This window comes from Photinus pyralis, unplaced genomic scaffold (assembly GCF_008802855.1).
Source record: "Photinus pyralis isolate 1611_PpyrPB1 unplaced genomic scaffold, Ppyr1.3 Ppyr1.4_LG3b, whole genome shotgun sequence".
Taxonomy (NCBI): domain Eukaryota; kingdom Metazoa; phylum Arthropoda; class Insecta; order Coleoptera; family Lampyridae; genus Photinus; species Photinus pyralis.
In genome coordinates this window covers 4427678-4452138 of record NW_022170510.1, presented here as the reverse complement: position 1 = coordinate 4452138, position 24461 = coordinate 4427678, and the positions used below count along the sequence as shown (strand labels likewise).

The 24461-nt window shown below is 34.2% G+C and overlaps 1 protein-coding gene across 1 annotated transcript in view; it reads right to left on the bottom strand.

Moving 5' to 3' along the window:
* LOC116166814 (acetylcholine receptor subunit alpha-like 1) overlaps nucleotides 1-24461 on the bottom strand; it is a 79278-nt gene that overhangs the window by 15648 nt on the left and 39169 nt on the right. Inside the window, exon 2 of the mRNA XM_031481958.1 lies at nucleotides 2823-3021. Within this exon, the coding sequence (XP_031337818.1) occupies nucleotides 2823-3021 (199 nt within the window). The remainder of the gene's footprint in view (nucleotides 1-2822; nucleotides 3022-24461) is intronic.

Genomic DNA, 24461 nt, shown 5'->3' with positions numbered 1-24461 from the left:
ATCATCATTCACATCATTCTTTGAAAAAACATCCAATCACATGCCTTAACAACATTGCTACCCTGACAATGCTTTATAATACCGGCCGTAAGTTTTTGTTAATAACTAACGCCTAATCTATAATTAGCAATGTTCCTCTTTAATGTTTAGAATGTTACGTTGTTGGATATTTGAATATATAATCAGCCCTGTCAATATCAGTAAAGTTAAATTTAACGTGCAGGTGAGCTGCAGAAAACGTTATTTTGCCCATACTAAACAGCGCAAAAAAACGTTATTTTTCTCTGAATATGCACTCAGGGTACATTTTTTTTCAATTTAGGGTATTCCCAAGGAGATCGAGATTATGTTGAAATTTTTGAAAAATGTTCTTAATATTGAAATGAAATTTAGTCTTATTTGGAAAATTACGCAAAATTCAGCAATTGTGCTTATCTATCTGTGTCAAGTGGAACTAGTACCTTTTTGTGATAAATTCTTTTGTTATATAGTTTTTTAACCATTTGAACATTTATTTACCATTTTAGCCGTGAAAACGGAAAAACACACATCTTACTAAACTGTGATGAACAACCAACAAATTTATTACAAAATAAAGCCTAAATTTTCTGCTAAAATGATGAGGTTGGTTTAAGTTTTAGTCCACTAGGTGTCAAAAAACTCATTTTCAATTGTTGTAAAGAATAGTATATTGAAAGACAAGTGTTACAATGCGACCTATTGTAATACGACTATCTTGTGGCACGAGTGGCGACGCGAAGCGTAGCCACGAGTGTCCGCAAGATAGGAGTATTACAATAAAGCATTGTAACACGCGTTTTTCATACTATTTTTTCTATTTCGGTGCTTTAATTTAATTAAAAAAATCATTGTCAGAAACTATAGGTAGAGAACATTAGAACTAACATGTTTTATGTTGGGAACACTTTTTATGCCGTTAAGTTTTAGGTTGGCAGCGTAGTAAGACTGACATTTTGAAGTTCAAACATGGAAGTACCCAACGAAGTACCTACTTGTACAAAATAGTAACTGCCAACTTAAGAGATGAGCTACCAAAAAAAAACGACTATAATCACTGTCTTTGTACAACTGTTTTCGGCCGAAAACAGTTGTACAAAATCATCATTGTGACACCGAAATAGAAAAAATATATTTCGCAGTTTGCTTTGCCTGCATTTAAACCTTATTTTGCACATATGTGTAGAATAAATTGCGATATTTATTTAGAAGTATAGAACTAGTATGAGTTGCACGTACAGGGTGGTTCATATTCGTGACTAGCCGTTGGGATCTCCGTAACTGAGAGAAATACAGTGTAGGTTTAATGGGTGCAAAGTTGCTCATTTTTGTAACTCAAAAAACGCATTTGAAATTTTTGAAAAATCTTTCACTTCTTCCGGAGAATCTGAATATTTTATTGGAATTTCTATAACACACTAGATGTAAAAGCTACATGATACTACTTTCTTATTTCTTATGGACGCCATATTGGATTTTTACGGAATGAGGTACAGGACAAAAAAGAAAAAGAAAATAAAAAATTATGTTCATTCCGCAAGATCTAGTTACCCGTGGATGTTTTGTTGAGAGATGACCGCAAAACATTTGATTATGAAATTTCCCTTGTAAATGTATGTAAAAATATACTGTAGCACGTCATTAGTTTTCTTCTTTTAAGCGCTTTTTTAAATATTTGACAATGCAATATAGAAACTCAGACAAAATGGGGAAAAATCGCTTATAATCTCTGAAAAAAACAGGAACTGAGTAATCTCTAAATGCTTGGAAGAACTCTTCCAGGAGACTTACTTATTCATTTCTCAACAAAGCATCCACGAGTAACTAGATCTTGCCATAATAAATACTTGATATATATCTGAAGGGTCCTTGAGAACCTTTGGCAAGTGTCTCAGACAAGGAGGTTATCTAAAAATATCTGAATAATCTCCAAGGATTTGTGGAAATTGACGAACATATAGGAAACCTATTGTCAGCCTCATCAATACTTATTCTTATTTCTTTACATAAATGTGCGTTGCCATTAAATATATTTTTTGAAAATTCTTTGTTTTTTAGTGGTACATATACAGACATACCCTTCTTTTATTCTCACAGTCGTTCTCCATCATAACTAAATATCTAGCATTCTTTATCCATTATGCGACGTGTATGACTTCGGATCGCACGTAAACATCTTTAATTTGGATCAGAGTGCCGTGATAGTTTGCTATGCCATTCCCCCAACGAAATTGTGGTCCATCCCTCTCGTGTAAAATAAGGGACAGGGACAGCACAACAATTCCTCCCTTTCGTGCAGGCTCTCGTTCAAAATCATTTCTCATATGACAAGAAAATGTTGCGAAAAACCACACAATGTTCCCATGTTTCTGTACAAAATAGATCACTAATTTGTCCTTAATAGTCTAGAAATCTAGATTCACAGTCAGTAGTACGAGCACGCTCCTCAATTGATGTGAATTTAATTAAAGAGAGTTAAGCACACTTCTAAAAGCGAGAAACAGAACGTTAACAATAGGTTCAAAAATTCAATTTCTATCAATATAGCAATAGCCGTCTCTGCCATTTAATGTCGAAGAAAAAAGAAAATCGAATTATAAGATTGTATTATCCTTCTGTTGAAATACATCAGTCTGATAAAATCAAAGGTATACGGCACGGATGTAACTTTTATCTGAAACTGAAAATACGAGAAGCGTCATGGTCTACAACGCAAATATGGATGGATGCTATCAGCAGATTAAATTTATGTCAACGTCTCTTTTTCAGAATTCTACACAAAATAAGAAAGAAAACGTACTTACAACGTCTATAAGTTGCGAAAGCCTTAATCCCATTTTAACAGTTAGACGGTCCGAATTATTGCCAACGGGTCGTATGAGGCGGTTGTAGTTTGATAGAAGGTCGTCGTACAAACGTTTTGCGTCAGGATTTCCAAAAACAGCCGGTAGTCCAAATCCTCCCAACATTATGCATGCAATCACTAATTCCATTGTGCGAAATCTGCAATTAAACGAAAAATTAGCCATTTTGTTCTAACATTGCGATTTTGTGATAAAGGGCTTAGTGGAAATAATTATCTGTTACATTTTTTTTAGTTCTATGGCACAGATTGATAAAGGCGCTCTTCGTTTGTTTAATTTGGGGTGATAATATTGTACTCCTACGTTTCCCTTTAACTCCCATGCATTTTTTGATACGCTATTATATTCGTTATGGCTGTCCGCCTGAGATTTCACCAATTCTAGTAGCTGGAGACTTCAAATTTTCACTAAAAGCTTTCTGCTGTACTGTAAATGTGCAGGCTCTACTCTATTTTGAGTTAGATTACTCGTGAGATCGTGCTTGTTTCCTTTTTTAGTGTCACCTTCTATCGTGAGCTAAAAGAAATACAAGTTTCTCTTCTTCGACTAGTAAGAGGATTTAGGGACCTAAACAAACGTTTAAAATAGTTGCCCCGTTATTAAAATTGTATGCTCCTACTTTATAGTTTGCTAAAATAATGAGCAAAAACCCCCAAACTTTGTACCAATATACGAAAACATAAACATTTGCAATGTTAAAATGAAATACCTACTCTTTTAAGGGACCACTGGACATTTAAAATTTTTGGCAAAGGCAACCAGATCAAATTTTATGAGGTAGAGGTGAATCGCTAGAAATGAGAAGCAATGCGGTTGCAGAGGATTATTTGAATAAGGATTTGGGTCGAAACCTATGGTAGTTTCTGCAGGGTTCGAGGCAGATATAAATTTGGAAATCATGTTAAATCTGCACAATGCGGTTCTAATAAGTGGGTAGAAGAGCTGTGTAATAATATGATTAATAAGGATAAAATTGATATGCCAAAGGTGAATGTAAGATTATACTTATGAGTGTACACAGGCTGTTCCATGCAAACCCTTACCTAAATGTTTTTAGGCTCTCGTTGATTATTTGCATACCAACATAGTTTTTCATGATCTATGGAAAGAAAATATCACCATCGCTTTACCTGCGGTTTTACCAGATGTGGATAGCAAAGTAAAACACCCTGTACTTTCGAAATCTACATGAAAATCTACGTTTGATACCACATTTCCCTATACCCAAAATCAACGGTTTTCAAGTTATTCACGATTTTTAAAAATAGTTGACCTTTGCTTTTCTTTTGAGTCCTGTACTTATGACTCCGTTGACTTGAAATTTTCCAAAATCAAAGATATTGACTTGATGCTACATGAAGAAGATTTAAGTTTTGATCAGCCTTCTACTGGGGGTTGTAAAATTAATTGCGAATTCTAATAACGTCAAACCGTAAAAAGCGGATTTTTTCAAATGAAGCATGCCTTATTTTTTTGTACTTTCAAATGTTGAAAACATTCCCTATACTTATTTGCTATGCTTTTGATTTTCTAAAATTGTGAGTGTTATGCATAATTTTCTTAGGAGGCCTGGAAATAAATGCGTTAGTATATATCATTGTACCAAAAAAAAATTCGAAAAACTGTCAAATTTTGACGAAAAAAGGTTATAACACCGGAATCGTTCAAGTTAGGACTTAGGAGTATAACATGTTACATAAAAAATAAGTACTTTTCAAGTACTCTCCAAATCAGTAATAAAATATGGGGTGTTCCATTTAAAAAATGCAAGTTTGATACGCCATTGGAATACAGCACGCCCCTGGTGATCAAAATGTGACTTTAGAAACTTGGCGACCGTAATTGTTTTCAATTTTGCTGTAAGACTTTTTTCAGTTTCTTTTATGGTAAAGGAATTATGATCCGAGAGATCTTAGGAGCTACACCCTGTACATATTTGAGATTTTAAATACGTCTATCTGCGTTCATAGGAATAAATTAACGCTATACTAATTGTAAAAGTTAGATCTATTTAACTTAGTGTTACGCTGCTTTGTTGAAAAACACACGGTCGCAATCAAATTGAAATACTGTATACAACCCTTTGTATGCGTAAACGTATAAAGAATTAATCATTATTATTTAAACGTATGCCTGCAAATGAAAATTTAATTGCCTACATTATTGCCACGTTACAATATTTCAAAATTACGTAATATTTGATTTTACGTTAACTAAATACCAATTATACGATTTCGGCTTAACAACTCATTTAATTCGAAGCTTGAATTTACGCACATACCTGCTGAAATAGTGGAATTCACTAGGAAGCCCTTAATTGACAATTATGACCAGTTGAATTATATTCGAAAGACAAATTGAGATTAGCGAAATGTGTAATATCGAAGTAAATGCGAGTGATAGGCGGTAGAGTAAGTCGATTATTTACTAGATGTAAAGAGTCCTGTAGCTGAACTTTTTAGCCTTTAAAAAATAGAATTAAAATACGAGAACGTAGCGTTCTACTGCGTACACACGTACAATATAATTGTATTACTTAGTAGCAGTGCTCGCATTTATTGAATTTGGAGCAGAAATTTCAATTTAGTGTCGCATCAGTTTGTATGTACCTACGCATTTAAAATTTTAGTAAAAGAACTGTAAGACATTACAACCAACTGTAAATTTACGGAGGCGCGTCTTAAAAAATGCAAGGAAAAGTAAATGTCCACAGAATTACTCACGGATCTAAATGGGAGAATGCCAAAAGCCATTCTATAATTTCATTTTGTTAACTTTAATTGTGTTTTAGGGTAACGAATTATACAGCTAAATCCTAATTAAGAATTTAAACGTGCCCGAAACTTAAACCAATTATTTTCAATTTCAAAACGCACAGGACGTTGCACGCAAGTTGTGTTTTTGACGTTGAATATGCCTGTATGAAAAAAGTAAAACAAAAATGCCAATAACCCACAATCATATATTACCATATCAAACGCGTTTCAACAGCGATGCTGTCGTTATCAGCGAACAACTGAACAATATATTACAAATACGACCCTATTTATACTAATTACAAGTGAAAGTGAAAGTTTACGAGCTCTGATTGTCCTAAAGGAGCTAAATTCATACTGTTTGCTGTAACGGCAGTAAAAGATACCATTTTAAATTTGCGGAGCAAGTTAGATCGTGAAATGTAAAATTGGTGCGATATTTTGTATGAATGTAGGTAAGACGTGGTTAGCAATTAACAAAATTACGGTACCCAGAGCACAGCGTTGAGAGGTTTTTGTAAAAGAATTGCCTTCGGGAATTAAAAAAGTTTGTGTGTGGAAGATATGCATATAAATACAGGCCCACCAATTAACGTCGCTGAAAAATGACGAAAGTAATTTAAAATGGCGGTTTGAATGCATTTCGATTGAATACAGCAAACATACGATTGATGGAAGATGAAAAAAACTTGGTACAAAAAAGAGTTTCTGTTTCTGTTTGGGAATGGTAAAACCTAACCTTGTCATACATAAGCAAAATATAGGTATAAGATAGTATTGTTGCTGTGGTTAGCGATGAAATCAAACAACAAATACCTCTTGAGCTTTGATCAAAAGAATGAAGTGCCTACATACATTTCGCAATCATTACAAATCATTGCAAAAGTGAAACAAACACATTAGTAAACCACAATAATATATTAAAAATTTCCAACTCGTTTCAACGGCAAGGTTGTCATCATCAGCGAAGAACTGAACATTATAATACAAATTCTTCCCCACTTATATTGAGTATAAGTTCTGATTGGCCTAAAGGACCTCCTTCATCATTATTCATTAGGAAGTGTTTGTTTCTATGAATATTTAAACTTTCAAACAACCTTACTTACATGACTACTACTTAACCACGCAAATATTGTCAAATATATTGCTGTGTAAACAATGTCAGTCAGGACGTTGTTTTTGTGGTTAGACATTTGAAATGAATTCAGGTGCCTAATTGTCAAATTGGTCATCAAAATTTTGTTTTCTCTGTTTAAGATCGTGTCTATTAAGTTTTAACACAAAACAATTTTCCAAATCGAGCGTGCAGTCATGTATTGTTTATTTTCTGTATACTCGTAAATGATAAGAGATTCCCTACAATTGTTCGATTAAGGGATTGTTGTACCTCATTTTTATTTGATATCAAGATGCTCATTAATGCAAATGTGACTGTTTGGATGTGTTTTATTAAGTTTTCCGGATATTTGAGTTAAAGGTAATTGTTTGAGATAAGGTGGCGTTTTTAATCTTTAAGTAAAATGGTATTATTAGGTAGATATTGTTTAATTAGATAAGAAGTCCATTTTAACAGGACAGCGTTGGTTGTTTTTTTTTATCTTGTGGGTGTAAAATAAAATTTTTCAGTGTAATTTCACGCTAGTTGTGTTAATTCGGACCTTTTATTAACGACGAATAGAGAATTTTCATGTTCAAACTACGATTGATTTTATTCGATTCTCGCCCAAAGTACATTTTAAGTGTCAAAATTTAGTAACGATCCGTTTGGAATTTAAGGATTTTAATCTTGCCCACTATATGCCGAGAAGTAAAAAAAATTGACGCCAGGATTAAATCATTTTTCTGTATCAGGGTGAGGATCTGTACCGGGAAAAGTTGTCATTGAAGAGATAGTTAGGTTTAAAGAGTGTTTTGTGTATGGTGCTTGTTGGCCTGAGATCATTGCACACAGCATTTTTATTTGCTCGCCCATCGTGGGGTATTGCAGTATAGCCAAGTCAAAGAAGGGGGTGTGGCGTGCGTGAGCAGGGACCTAGCTAGCGAGCATAGGTGAGGGAGTGGGGAAAGGTACAATTTTTGAGTTTTCCGCGTGTATATTGAAAACCCCTTTATCATATGGGAAAATGTTAAATGCAAGTTATTCTCACCACAATAATAGCAACATTTGCACGGAAAAAAATGATTTTCAAATTTCTTTTCGCGATATTGATGAAATTGTCGATTGTTCTTATTGAAAATTTAGTATCAACCGTGTCTCCCGCAGTTGTGGTTAATGATTATTTATATTGTTTAAACAATAATAGCAACATTTACAGAAAGGTTTGATTTTCTAAGGGCCGGTATTATAAAGCCCGCTTGAACGGAGATTGGCGTTCAATCGTAGTTTGAGTGCGATTGTGCGTATTCTAAACGCCGCTTGAGTCTTAACCAGAGCTCAATCTCCGATTGTAGTCAATCCGTCAATTTTCTCGTGTTTTGGGGCCCAAACGGAGATTAGGCGCGCGAACGTGTAAAGAATTAAGGTTATCATAACCAGTTTATTTTGTTTTGTGTCATTGTTTCGATTTATAAGGAAATGGAAATAATTGGAATTGGATGTGCAAGAGGTAGGTTACTGTGGGCAGTAAGCGACGATGATTCTTCTACTCTTCAGCAGAGAATGAGTTCATTAGAAGGAGAGCAGAAATTTTAAAGAACGTGTTGATCATTTCGGCAATTGGGATGAAGAGGAATTTGGGCAGAGATTTCGGTTATCCAAGGATATTGTTAAATCCCTAGAACCCTAGAAAACTAATTTCCCCCCAAACAAACATATTTTGCGCAACTGGGTGTGTTAATTAATTAATAACTGCCCATCAATGGTGAGGCTATCGTCACCAGCTCCAGCTTCATTACCTGTGAGGTTTTTCACACAGAATGATTAGGGATATAGATGCAAACAAAAAACTTATATCTGATGATATCCTGATGCTTAACTTTGTTCTTGGTAGTAGAGGCGTCCGTCCCTTTATTTTCAAATATGACTGAACGCAGTCCGCTTGTTGATGGGCGTCCGCGTCCGTAAAAACCACTCGCTTTTTCCCTTGTCTGTCATTGGCACAGTGGTAGGCAGAACAGCGCTATGTAAAACGATTTCGCAAGGGGATGAATAGATCAGCACAGTGACAGTGGCAGGGGCAAATGGCATAGAAACGAAAAGAACGAGCGGTGCGGATCGTCTCTGAAGGGCAGAAGTGCAAAGAATGCGTATGCAGAAAAGAAAAGAACATCATGACCTCTAGCGGCAAACTAAAGAACTAAGGTAATTACAAAGCTAGTATATAAATAACCGACATCTAGAGTCTAAACTAAACGGGTTTACAAAAGAAATACATAGATGGCGTGAGAATACTAAATTTAAATTAGGGCGTTGAATGAGAAATATAAAGACTCGGGAATCTTTCGTTGTTAGTTTTGCTTGATTTTCATCATCAACAATTACAGACTAAATATAGCCATAAGAAGCTTAGCTATAAGTAGAGATAAGCCATTGTTATATATCTGCCTTCCTGAGCTGATTAAGGAAACAAAGACCCTTTGAGAACCAAGACGAAAAAATAAACACATACGCGTCGCAAACACTAGCGATTGGCAAATGACATTTCGCTAATGCTTCCAATACTGTGGTAAAGCTAACTCCTTTGATTATATATAATCAAAAGCTCACGCCATAGTTAGATTGTTAAATACAGCTGGGGAACTGATTTGCCTTTTACACTAAAATTACCGTAATGCGTGACTATTGACTAAATGCAGAGCTATACGTTACGTTCATGCGTTGTTTTTGATTTTGTTGCCCTTTAATACAATGACGTGCATTAGTAGAGCCCACCTAGCTAATATTGCTTTTACAGATGTAACGTTTGATTAAATTTGGCGTAGCTTTTTGTTTATATGAAAATATAATTAAATCTACTTTGAGAGTTTGGGGGAAGGTTTCTGATTTAAAATTAAAATATGAGCCTCTCGTCATCAAAATAATGTGGTTACACTACATCGAACAGCTGCCCCAACTGATTAAATAGCTTATTATTCATGGTACACGAAACTTTCCCCATCGATTTTCCTTGCACTGAAATATACAACGTGTTAAGATTCCCAAGGCGAATCTTAATTTGTGCATGACATAATAACGTCGTGATGACCTAGTTGGATATGAACTGAAATAATTGCTTTAACTTTCTGCCAGAGACAATTGCATTAATAATTCTTTCAACTGAAAAAAAATGACCAAGCTTCTATTGTTTCGCATGTTGTACCTACGTTTCGTTCTGAAGGAATCTACCATTGTTTTTCTTTGCAGGTATTTTCCAAGCTTTTAATACAACTATACACATGGAACATTAAAATTCTAAGAATAAGGTGGCACATAGGAAATCTTCACAGTCCAATTAAGATGATTAATTGATAGTATAACTTGCACCAGTGCAGCAGGAACGCACGGCTTATATACCACAAAACCACACAATTGCCCTTTTGGAAGATACAATCACTCAGTCAGAGCAAATAGTAATAAATGTTTACCATAATTAAGGCAAGTTTAAAATAATGCAAAACGTGAAACCACCTCTCAACCAAATAATATGACGCACAGTGTAGATAGTTGCCCCTGGTTATGAAACGTTCTTTCTCCGTGGCAGCTCTTCGTACACTGACCAAAATCCTGCATTCTTTTTCCACTAAATGGAGAAAAGAGAGTTTCTAGTTCTTCTGCAGTTAAAGACATTTTTGAGTCTACTACTTGGAGCAGTTCGAGAAATGGAAAGAAAAAAATGTGCCAAATTCTTGACAGAACCGCGTCCTAGCTTAAACCAAAAATAGCGCTTTTAGAAGAGTAGAAGTGCGCAGTTAAACCCCAATAAATCATCTCCTGAAACTGATATCTTTTCTAGACAAAAACTTTTGCTTCAAAAGTAACGTATATTTGGAGTCTTTGTTATGCTCTGACAAAAACGAAATTTATCCTTTATTAAATGAATAATTCTAGTTAGTTCGTGATAGTCGATTGATACGTTCTCTCGTAAATACCTCGAGCCTCACGTCGTCATGCGCTTTTTTACTTTTATTACTAATAATTTTTTGTCTACAGTCAAGCAACGTTGCTCGTACTCGTATTTGCATGGGTAACCACTCAAAAACTTCGCTCGTTAATAAATAATGTGGGTTAATATTTGAAAAAACAGTTTATGACGTCACGGCGCTAAAAATAGGGATTTCAATGCTAATTTCTTTATATCGAAATATTTTCTCCTCTAATTAATTTAGAGTAAAGCTGTAAATAGGTTTCTTGCAGCTTGAAATATTGTGCGTCGGCTCATGTCCTCATTTATTATTTTTCAATTCGGGAAATCGGAAAAAAGTGCAATTTTCTAGTACGCTGCATGGACGAATTTTTGTTTCAATAATTTCACGGTACGAAATGCTAATTAATAATTTGCTTCATTTCTCCAACTTTCCAGAACTGTATACAAATGGGCACATGAATAGGCGCAGATTTTTGCAATCTACAAAGTTATTTACAACTTTGCTGTAAAATAATTAGGGGAGAATATATTTCAATTTAAATAATCTACCATTGAAATATCTATGGTGCGTAAACAAATTCTACACCCTCTATATATATTTGTTGACAGTTTTACATCTTTTATGCCTAATGTACCGTGTGTCCTATTTTGGTATATCTGATCTCTTTTTAAAAATAGAGACCCTGTGCCACTTTTTTGTGAAACTTTTAATACCACAAACCAGGGCCGTAGCCAGATTGATTACTAAGAGCAGGCCAATAACTCTACAGAGCGGGTGGGCGAAATAATAATTTGCCGTGTCCCGCGCAAATACCAGTAGAAATTCGTTTTTTGGTAAATACAGTTCCCATAATTTGGTAGCATAACGTTTAATTGATTTAATAAATAAAAAATGAAAAAAGATTTTTGCCTTAAGGCGAGCAACTTTAGCGCATTTTCCACGAATTGATCAGTACTTCTCGAAAGGTAATGTAACGGTCTATTTCTGTCTACAAAGGAAAATAAGTTGTGGCATAAATGTTCTTATAAATAAGAAACTTAACACTGCGCCGTCTGCGCACGCGCACACATGATGTTTAAAACATGTGATCTCTTTTGAGATTGAGATAAATTCGATGTTGAAACCCAAACTAGCCTACAGTCGTTTGTTTTTGAGTTATGGGCAAAAGTTGCATATTTCGATTATTTTAATAAAACCCTAAACTTCTTTTTTTTTATTACAAAAGTTTCTTTGATATGATTGTTGGGCCGCTTTCAAAATAGATCAAGTAGATACGGGATCAATTAAAAAAGTTATCGCACCTATCCTCATTTTTTAAATGAATTGAATTCATAATGATTAAAAAGAAGTTTTTAAAAAAATTAAAAATTGTGTGAATTTTTTGCATTTTTTAGAATAATTTTACCTTTTTGAATTTTTTTGAATCGCTTGAATATTTTTTTACATCCTTGGCGTGATTTGTAGTTTTGAAACGATAATTTAGTATGCGGTCTTATAAAGGTTGTTCCATTTAAAAAATGAGCTTAGGTCCTATATTTGTTTTACTCGACCCCGTATACTTATTTTAAAAAAAGGTAGATTATGGAACAATCAATTTCGATAACTTAATAAACAAAGAAATTAGAGGCTCTTATCTAAAGGTCCAAAAATGAAACTTGCGCCCATAAGTCAAAAACAAAAGACTAGGCCAGTTTGGTTTGCTTAAAAGAATACATCGGGACTCTGAGGTTAATTTTTTCCAGCAATGATAGTTATATGAGTTACCCCATACTAACGACCAAATTTGACCACCCTATGCAAAGAAAAAATTTATACAAAACGTGAAATTGTCCAATTATAATAATTGACATAATTCCGAATACCAAGCACTTTTCTTTAATTTGATCATTTATGAGCATACTATACTCCTTACCTTAGTAATTGTCAAGAGCGGGAAAAGTAGGTTCCACTCTTGCTCCCCTCTGGCTACGGCCCTGCCACAAACACAATCAACCTAGCTACGTTTGATTCTCAGATACAAGGTGAAAACGGAAAGTTATTAATGTTTTGGGATGTTATCGTATCTTCCTACCCATGTAAGATAAAAAAAGATAAGAACTACCCATTCCAAATATTCTAACGTAGAATCCAGTGGCGTACCCAAAATAAATTGTTGGACCATCGTTTCCGAGATTTGACCCAAAGTTGGTATTTTTTAAATGCAACACCCTGTATATCTTAACGGCACCGTTTTGCAGACAAATAATATACTGTAGTTTTTTAACTTTGACATATTTTTCTCAGTTGTTTTTAACAAAACCTGGTACAATTTTTGTGCGTTGTACACAGAAACATGAGGTCTTTCGAAAAATTAATAGAAGGTTTAGGTTGCTACTTAAAATAAATTCGATGCCGTTGCCTCGACTTTTGATGAAAGTTTAACATGTCCAAAAATCTAAGATAAGTACATATTAACAAAGCTATCGAGATCGAAAGAAATAAAAAATCTTTCTTGTTAGTTATAGTAGTACTTTACATAAAAAGCACATCAAAGTTCTGGAGATAAACTGCAATTCATCTCCTCTAATTTACTTTACCAGTAATCTTTAAAAAAAGCACTTTTGTATACAAAAATAAAAAGTCATATGCGAATGTGAATTTTCGTGGGTCCACCTAATAACCACCTGTCCTAAACTCCTCCTATTTTTCCCGTAAGGTTTAGTTTAGTTTTATTTATCCCCATACCGATTACAAAGTTTATATTAATAAAATAAATTAATTAAAAAAGTTTATATTAATATTTTTTTGGTAATATTTTTAAAACGATTCTACGACATTAATATGTTAAAAGAATTTGTCTAGTCATATTTTAATCGAATAATTAATTAATAATTAGTAGATCCTAAGATGATGCAAAAAAGGTTCTACGTAAACTTTGAGAGGATTCAAGACTGTAATAGTTCTCATAGTTTTATAGATCTCTCATGTTTCTAAAAAGATACTCAGAAAATGCGTCAATGGGCCTGAGAAGTTTCTAAGTTAAAAAGAGGATTAGAACAAAACTATAACGATTCAAAGAGATTCTACCAATACGATTCTAAGACGACTCCAAAATAATTATAAGAAGGTTCTTTGACGATTCTTAATATTGTAGCGAACATTCTAGAAATCTCGATAGACATTGAGGCGTCATGAAAGATTAATCATCGCCGGTAAAGAACGAGGGCGGATGTGAAGTAATCTCCCGGAAATATGACGCGTTTTGTTCTAGAACATTCAAACAGACTCGCGAACAGTCAGGTTTACTATACAAGCAAATCGAATTGCGTTTCAGTTACATAGTTCCAACATCGATGCGTTTTTGTTATGTTATAAATTGTGAGTATTTCCGTTATAAATTAATTCATTTTAATATTGTTGTAAATTAATTAATTGTAAATAAATAAACAACAATTAAATTATATATATTGCTGTGATATTTTGTCTGGCAGGACGAAATTTTGGGATTCATAACCAGGATGGACAGGGGCGGTTTCCTATTTTTCTATGTAATTAATTTTCTTAATCTAAATTTTTGTTCTGTGTCGTTGGTTAAGTACTTCAACAGAAATTATTGTTACGAGAAAGAGGTCAAGGTTTGTATTTGTTTACATTTTAATCGCATCTTTAATTTTATTTAACTTAGATTTCTGAGAATTTTATATCACTTTTATTCTGTTATCGTTGTAAACGCTTAATTTAATTGACAGTGGATGTTATTTATCGCCTTTTCATTGTATTTAAAAGAAAGAAAATTTTATTTTTCCTAGTATTTTAATTTTGTGTTATCTCTTAATGTTGGTTAAAAATTGATTATAAAAATAATTTCTACCTCTAGTTTAACGTGCGTTAGGGGGGAAATTTTCTGTTGTCAACTGCCTATCATTGGCTATTTTAATTTGTAATTTTGGAAGAAGGGTTTCCACCTTAAATAGAACGGACGGAGAAGAGGAAGGGCTTTTTGCCACAGTCAACGCAGAACTACGTTTCTTTGATTTTGAAATCAGCGTATTGCGAGTTTGAGAGTAGATCCACGTCTGCGGAAGTTGAAGTTTTGTTTTGGAGTTTTGAAGTCAGTTTTGCTGCCAGTCAGGGCAAGTTTTGAGTTTAGTGAAGAAATTTATTTCGCTTCGGCGAGTTACCGCCGTAGTTGGATTGTGTAGAAGCCAACCAGCATTGGAAGTTAGTAGAGTTTCTGTTTTACGGAGTAGCAAGCCCAGTTTGCGGCAAGTTTGTGTTGCGGCATTTTTTTCGAGGAGTTTTTGGAAGTTTGGGTCTTTAATAAAGTGCGTTACTAAGGTGTGGTCGGCGCCGACTTAAGTGTTTTTTTTGTGTAATTTGAAATTTATTGTTTTTGTGTACCGTATTTGGATTAGTTCTGGACATGTAACTAATGTAAGTAGATAAGTTTTAATTTTAGTTTTCTTTGTAATAATTGTTTGTTTTTCTTGTTGTTTTTTTTTATTGTGTGTAACCATTCAAACTGAAATTTGTAATTCTCACATTAATTTCTGTGTTTGTCTTTCGAACGATTTCATTTCCTTTAATTTAATGGTTTCTTTGGATGCTTGCTCAAGGTCCATTTTATTTATTTAAAATTCTTAAGTTCAAATTGGAATTGGAGGTATTTGGTCTAACCCACTATCTGGTAGAAGTTAATGGTTTAACTGAGAAAAGAGTCGAATTCCCCCTCTGTGCTGGGGAGAAGTTTTGTTCCGAGAAGGATAAAGGTTTGAGCTAGCTAGGTTTGTTTAGGTGTTTTGTGTACGGTCTTTTTGGCCTACGGACCGGTGCACACAGCATTTTTTAATTGGCGCCCAACGTGGGGCCACAGCAATATTTATTATAAAATAGTACATTATATATCAAGATAGAGAAGTACAGTATTATTGCCTGAGCACCAAGATTACATCTCGAGGCGCTTGCGCCGAGGGGTGTAAGGTGCGAAGGCAATAATATACTTCTCTAGCGTGGTATATATACTATTTTTTCACTACTAGCACTTGAAGTCCTCTAAATTAACATATTATATTGATAAGAAAGTGAACGGTTGGACAGAATTTTTTGTTTATTAATGTACATGTCAATCAAGTGTGTAGAAGTACAAGTCAAACTGGCCGTATTTTGTTCTGTCATTGAGATATTTTCAAACAGTAATTTCGTTCGAATTTTTTTTTAATGTTATAATTTTAGGTATGTAATTTCTCTGGAAATGGCGGATGGTGGCAATTATTCATTTTAGAGAACTTGTCTAAACGTTCATTGAGCGAAATTTCGGGTTGTGTATTCTAAAAGTGACAGCGTGACAGTTCTCATTATTGACTACTAGTGAATAATATCCACATTATTAACCACTTTGAACAATTGCCGAGAAAGCCTACTTTACAAGTGGAAAAAGGGTTAATAATCATGCCATCAGACGCTAGTAGTGAAAAAAATGTGTTTAAGATTTGCTTGAATTCCGCCCTTCCACATGAGGAATTTAAATTTCTAAATATAATAGGCTTCAATACTTAATGATGAACTTAGGGACTACATCTAGCTACTTTGTTAAGACGTATCTCAAATTCTATGAGAGCAACGGGTTGTACATATTTCTGAACAATTATCATAAAAAAATTCTTTTAAGTTAGGGCAGTACAAAGATCGTTACTCACGGTACAAATGAACAATAAATCAAGGCGAAAATGTGTATGGATCTACGTATTTGAAGTCGTGAACTAAAGTTACACTATAAATACTGTTAGTATTAAAGCGGAATCTGCAGACGATACGTATGTATAGGTATTAATAAATGAATGGTAAATGTAATTGCTTTAATAGTTACGGTATACGGGCAAACAGAAGTTTGTTCAAACTTATTTTTTTGAAAACTGCTATGCAATAAAAAGATCTATGGGTAAAACTTAACTATAGCTTTTCTAATGAGTAAAATTATCCGTCTGTACTTGTGCTGAACTTTTGTGACCATGTGGTGCACTATCGAATTCTATGTGATCAATGTAACGTATTGGTGACCTAAAACTTTCGATGCAAAGAGATCTTTGTGTTGGCCAATCTTAATAACTTTGCCGCCCTAGGATTTACCCTACTCAGCCTATGCGTAATTTAATCCCAGATTCTATGTAGAGCACGGCTTCTGTCTTAAGTTTCCTGGTGGATTCTCGCGTCACGTAAAACAATTGCAGTAGAACTCAACGAGTACAGAATTCTTGCCTGGCATACGTAAGTTTGATCGCAACTCTCAAATACTTACGGACTAGGTATGTGTTTTAATATAATACAATTACATGAACAGCAAATCCTTATACCGCTATGGAAATGCCCTACTCCTTTCAGACCGCTTATTTACTTCCTCAGCTTTAGATCAATCAATGCTCAACTATAAGTTTCCAAATTCAATTTATACTTGAAAAACAGTATGCAACCATAGATACAAATTATCAATTACAAAATCGTAAGTAGTTTATAAACTCTTGAACAATTTATTTTCATTTCTTCCCTCTCGTTTGTATATTTTATTGTAACGGGAGGAAAATAGTCCAATATGTTTTATCAGCTTTGGTCAGTCACAAGTTAACAAGAGAGGAGAGAGGTAACGTCGACTGTATTCAGCACTATATAAAATTGAATGTTCAACTTTAATTTAGATATTCAGCAAATGTGACCCACTTTAAAGGTTTCGGAGTATAGCAATTTGGATAAATGTTGTCATAGAATCAATAGACTCAGCACTCGGCAATAATTTCAATTATTTCGCATATTATCAGCAGCATTTCACTTGTTCAAATATAAGAAAGAACCTAGAGATCATAATTCCATTTGTACCTTCACCAACCTTATTGCTACGTATTGCCCACTCCTGTCATTTCTTCACAATTAAAATCATGACAACTAGAATGAACGCAAGTCGAGTGTTAAGCAAATCTTATAACGTTTGGGGAAATTAACTGTTACAATTCTGTAGGATTTTGGTTATACAAGTTGTGACGCTATTCATTTGCAACGCATTCACGAAGAGATGTTTACTTATTCACAAATTTTATAAATTTCCCAACAGATCTCGCCCATTCAACTTCAACGATATGATTTGCATAACAATAGGCAGAAGGCAATATTCTCCTTTGCTTGTCAAAATTGATTTTTTCATTGTATAATTTTAACGAACAATGTGAATGTTGAAAGAAACACGAAAAACTTTACTGTTGGTAAGCGGAGTGACTAATGAGTCTGTTCATTTCTTGATCGTCGCAATGGAAAATCGCGCATTTCCCAATTACGGTACAAGATGAAACATTTTTACGATTGACGATGGTGCCTTTTTTCACTTTAGTGGCATGTCTCGTAAGTTTGTATTTGTGGAATATATTAGAACTTCAGCTTAGCACGTTCCAGTGTGAAGCAGTCATGCGGAAGGACCATATATTTTGTACAGGAGCCATTTAGTCTGTGCGAAGTTAGTACCTACCTACTTCATTTCTAAAATTTTACATTTGTAATTAGAGTTCTGGAGGTCCCCTGTAAATGTCTATAGTTAAGAATAACTTCACGCAGGCCCCCATTACGTCATAAGTGAACTGTTTGAAAAGGTCATTGGTAGCCCTAAAGTCTTTAACATCCACCAAAAATCAACGAAAAAAACCTCGTCAAATGCTTTAAACTAAAACCTCCTAATATTGCCAATAGTTTACTCAATTGTAACTATACTGTATTCATTATAAGAAGGTAGTAGATGGCGCTGTGTTTGAAGATAAGCACACACAGGAGAAATATAAAACGGCACCAAGTTATTCTAAAGTAGAAATATTCATCACTGCAAACAGAAATAAATCTTTGACATTAACAGTTAATGACACCTCAACAGTTTAAATGGCAACAGAAACTACCAGCTTGCAAAATTCGCCACTCGTTTTATGTTTCAGTGTAATACTGACTCGTATTTTAACCAATCACACTGAAGATCAAACTTCCCTATGCTTTCTACCGCTACCTTCTTAAAATGAATACAGTATAGGCACCCGTTTTTGTAAAAGAATTATATCAGAATTAATGAACACCCGGTACATGGAGGAACTCAAACGGCCGTTTCTTTTACGAAACCCTTTAGCTTCCGGATTTATGTATTTCTTTTATAGGTGTAGGTAATACAAGGTAAAAGTAATGCCTTTAGTTTGTAGTCCCGTTTTAATCGGTGATAAGAAATCAAGATACTGTAACTAATTTGCCGTTTGTAGCCGTTCTCTCCCAGTGGAAGAAGAGGAAAAATTAATATTTGTATGATTTCAGTTCCGTTAATTAATGATTGGCCGATTTTATTTGCTCGATGCTAATTTAAAACTAGGATAGAAAATTCCGGGTCGCGTTCGAATTTCGGAGTTTCAGTCCGGTCATTTAAGTGAGTATAATTAACCGTGGTTCCAGCTGTTATGGAGAAAGAACGTTCGAAGAATGAAGAATGTGCACTCGTCTTTCTTTAAATATTTTAAGCGCCCAATTCCAGTGCCGTAGTACGCACATAAAAATTATAATAAATTTAGGGGAAGATAACAGCTCAGACGAAGAATTTAGTGAGTAATTAATATGTATATTAGAAATGTAAAAATGTGCATTATAAGTCATTATATTAATAAAAAATAACATAAATACAAATACTTTCGCTTTTTCTATCATTTAGCCCGCCGCTGGTAAGTAATCTGAAGTACACTATCAATGCCGACCGCGTGATGTCACCTGAGCGACCCGAAGCATTCTTTCTCCATGGCAGCTGTAATTATTTCTGTTGAAGCAAACGTGATCAAAGTGTGTTTGGTCTTGTTGTTGGAAGTTCGCCTAAATAACACGAATTTTAAAACTGGTCCCAGATTTTTGGAATAACAAGGGATCGAGTAATTAATTAAAGAAGTTGTCACGTCATTACCCAAGTTCGCCGTACTGGTTAGGAAACCCAGCGTTCCCTCACCGAAATGGCCGAATTTTATAAAAAGGGATTTAAAATACAAATTTTTTGGGGGTGTAAGGGGGTGATAGTGCCAAAAAAATTATTCTTGACCATTTTGGTAGAATTTTTACTCCTCAAAAGTTCTGGAAGTTTTGCTAAGAAGGTTTTGACTGGCGACTTATAAATAAGAAAAGATACAGGATTTTGACTTTTGCCAATAAGAAATACAAAACAGATTTTGTTGTGAAGCGCTGGAGCTTGTACTAGAATTCCCTTAATAGTTGTAAATTTATCTATAAGTTTTGTTCTGACACTTTCTGTAATCAAATTTCATGATAAATATTATAATTACAAAGTTAAGAGAATGTTTGTTTAACATTTCAAGTGTCAAAAGTAATCAACATATTTTATACAAATTTTGAGTTCTGACTAGAGCTTCGTATATATTTTTTACAGGGCGTTGGATAAGTTCTTAAGGGTTCTAAAGTCAATGATGTTTCAGGTTGAAAGAGTACATCCACCTATAAAGGCTTCTTAAGCCCACCATATTTTCTAAATTGATTTTTTATTACTTGGGGAGGCCTCCAGAACTTTAATTTCAATTGCAAAATTTGTGTATTAACTTCACATACGCATGCAATCTTCCATTTTTTTCAATTATTATGGAAAATGTCAGTCATGTACATCGAGGCAGTAGATCTTGCTGTTTTCTAGAAGAACTAAACATTCTGCCCGACCAATCCAATAAGAGAGCAAGGCAGGGAAACTATAAAATTTAGTTTCCATTCATCAGATCAATAGGTTCTGCTGTTTACCCAACAAAATTGGAAAATAAACGAATATTTTGCTCTACCAACATAACAAATAGAGATAGGAAAGTCACAACATTCTGTTACAACAGGTTTTGTCGTTTCCCCGATGAAATGCCTGAATATATGTTTTGATTAAATTTGCACCATCATTAAGATGCAGATTGAAAAATCATTTCTTGTTGTACTAATGAGAGACGTATATCTACCGAACGAGGGTTCTACGCTTTTCCAGTGTTGAGGTCTCGTCCCTCACAGAGACGGACAAGAATGAATACGAATAGTTTGTTTCTTTGTTAACCGTATATTTCGTCTTTATTCAATTTGCACTTCACCGATCCCTACACCACATATTCTCTAAATTTCCGAGGCTTCCGCTCTCTTTTGTGGTAATGTAAATACGAAGTTAACGATCCGCATTTTCCGTTCTAATGAGTCAAATAAACTTTCAAGTATTTGCGTAGTATATTTTCTATGCTGCATCAAACAGAAAGTTCTCATCCATAAACTGTAATTTTTATTCGAAGTATTTAAAATAGAAATAACTAGGCTAATTTCTGGGAAGTCAGTTATCCACAGTTTATAATAAACATTTCATGAATAGGCAAAACAACCATTACCATAATAGTACGAAGAAGGTACGAATTTTATGGGTGGAAAGTTGGAGGGAAACTACTTTTTCTACATAAACCTTGATTTAATATACCGCAGCTGCTTATTTTTGTATAAGAAAGCAGTCTGCTTAGAATAGGGAGATGATGGAAATCTAATTGTTATACTTTATTTACATTTGCACAGGTGTATTTTTTCCGTATTTAAGCACGACAATCTCGGAACCTACCGGAAAAAGGGAGAAATAGAAAATGCAGAAACAAATGTGATTTTATGAGTCTGCTCATGGTTTTTTGGAAAAATGCCAACTAAAATTATAAAATTAGCTTCGTGGTTATAAAATTGAATGTGGATCTATATCGCTTTTTTTAAATTAAGTGATGGTCATCAGAACCAGCATAACTCATAACGTCAAGATCAGTGTATGAGAAGTAATTCACGTGTATTTTTCATTATCGTCTGTGGGGTTTGATGAATAATAAATTTGTTGTAGGTGGAACTAATTTAAGTGCTATTTGGGAAAGTTTAATTTTAAATTTAAGGTGTTTATAAATTGTTTTTAAATTTTGTCAGGTGTGATTACAAACCCAGTAAATCGGAAGTGCCTCGTGTAGTTTGGGCAAGCTGAGTGTTGGGAAAAGAAAATGTAGGCTATTTTTAGTTCTCTACAATCGCCGCTCGAGAAAGCAACAAAAGATAGAAACGGAATTTTCTCTACAATTTTAAATGGGATGATGTATCGACAATGATATTACAGTGGAATCGAGAAAATTGGACACACAATGTTCCTATGTATTTTTTTGTATGTTCCAAAATACAGAGGGGAAGGAGGGTTTTAAATGTGCTTGGTTAGCATTAACCAAGCGTATTCTATGTAAAAAAAATCCGCTGAATCCGAAAATCATAGTCTCCCTGGCTGGAAACGGCCGAAACATATTGTTATTAACAAAAAACGAAGAAAAAAGAGAAAATGTCGTGTTTTTTCGCATTTGACTTCGAATATCTCGTTAACTATTGCTCTGAGAATAAAATTTTCTATAAGATACAGTTGGTCCGGAAAGCTCATTTTCAACTGTTATTGTTTTTTTTTATGGCAAAAAATAAAAAATTAATCTCTAAAATTAACAGTTTGTTATTACCAAGTAAAATTCATCCCATCTTTTTGAAAATCCGTACTTAGTAACTTCTTTTGATAACAAAACAATACGACAAACCCGATCACCGTAGGTTTCATAGTAATTGATTAAATAAGCAAGGAAAAAAAGGGATGCTTTGCCTTTCAGACTGGGGGACTACAAGAGCGTCCCCAATTTATTTATACATAATTTAACCCTAAAACAGAAACACTTTTTGGAGATTTATGCAGTTTTTGGGCTGTAACTTTTTGGCCCGTTGCTCTACGTAGCTGAAAAACAATAGCGACCTTTCTTATATCATGAAGAACATGTATATCAATTTTCAAAGCGGTCGGACGTTTCTACACAAAGTTATCGTACGCACGGACAGACAGACGAACAGACAGACAGCAATACAAAATTATAAACAATCTCGAGGATCGTTAATAAATTGTTTTAGCGCTTGTTGCATAGAAACTTGCGATGGTTACCGAATATATTTACGTTTTAACTTTATTAGGGTTTCCTCTTGGTATATGAAAATTTAATTAAATTTCCACTGTTGCACTGATGTTTTTCCAATTTTAATGGTGCATTTCCACTAATTACAGCGCCAGAACTTCAACTGATCGGAGTCACTTGTATAATCTTTTTGTTGTTCTCCGTTTCTATTTATACCAATGCCAGAGGAACGTAATGCATATAATCAGTTCATAATTAAGAATGATGAGAATAAGTTTCCAACTTTATAACGTCCTTCCATTAACACAGAAGTTAAATAATTCATCAGTTAATAAATGAGGAGTATCTATTAAGTTGTAGTTACCGAAAGGGGTTTCCTGTTTCTGTTGATTAAGGATATCACATTTAATTAATAAACGGCAGGCATCTATTCTATGAACACCCCGGAAAGTTCGACGGAATGTTCTAATCATGTATTTTATCCGCACCTGTTTACCTATATTTAGCTCAATTTTATTTGTCCTAGAAGAACTGTACAAAAGGTTTAGTTGGCGCAATTTGCTTTGGATTTTCATTGATTCTGGTTTATAGAATACGTGATAGTAGATAAATTTATTTGTTTTTCTTTTAATGTTTACATTGTCCCCAGGAATAGCCGTTTGGAGTACTTTAGCTGAATTTTATTGGCCTTGTCGTTTGTTTGCCCTTTGTATTTAAACCATATTGGGAGGTAGGTAGATAATGATGAAACTAATAATACGGTTCACCGTACCGGGTTGAGTAATACAATTCATTTTCTTAATGTAAAATTGGCAAATGATAATAGCTGTTCAAAATCAGATCGCCAATAAGAAAATAATTCTAAAGGGTGAAATTCAAAGAATGATCCAATTATGCCACTGACTCTTGCAATGAACTCTTCGTGTATTTACACCGTAATAGGTTTCAAAGCACTGAGAAGCAATAAATTTTTCCAGACAACACTTTAGATTTTAGAACTTGTCTTTCAGATTGTTCTGCAGTATTTTGACCAGTTGATCTGTTTAAAAGCGCATAAAATCTCCCTCTAAATAAGCGTAAGAACGCGTTCTGAAATCGTACCCTTTTTACAAATTCGCAAATTCAAAGTATTGTACATTTTAAACATTCTGTAGTAAAAATTTCATTGACAGTACACCCCGCAAAATACAGTAAAACATTTATGTAGGAATTCCGGCTTTGGATGGTATTTCCCGCCAAAGCACAAAGATCTGTTTGATACATTTTTGTTTTAGATGAAGTGCTCCAAAATGTTAAAATTGATTAATTTTTTGTAAAATTTGCGGATAAGGCAGAGACGTTACACAATAGCTAATGCACTTTGTAATAATTGTGTATTCGTTTTATTGTGTTGCCTTCAGCTGCTTGTAAGTTGGGAGGACCCTTGAATTTTTTGTATTTGCAAGTTTCTGTGTAAACTTTATAACACCTTGCTTTGTCTTAAGATTAGCCATTTCCTAATTTTTGCAGGTGCAAGATACTAATCTACATGTAAACAAGATATAAGATTTTCAGTAGGCGAATTTTTGGCACTTTTAATCCGACTCATATTTAATCCATGAGTTCGTAGAAATTGATTGACGAAGATTTGACATCGCTGCCTCTTTTCGTTCTAGAATTAAGACGAGGAACAGCAAGACAGACAGGCGTACGGACAAAACCATCACATAACGGGAATTTTTGGGTTTTTTTAACTTGCCTTGAGCTTTGAACCTTGAGCAAGTGCGCGTTTTCATCACTTTATGCAATACCCCATCAGTATA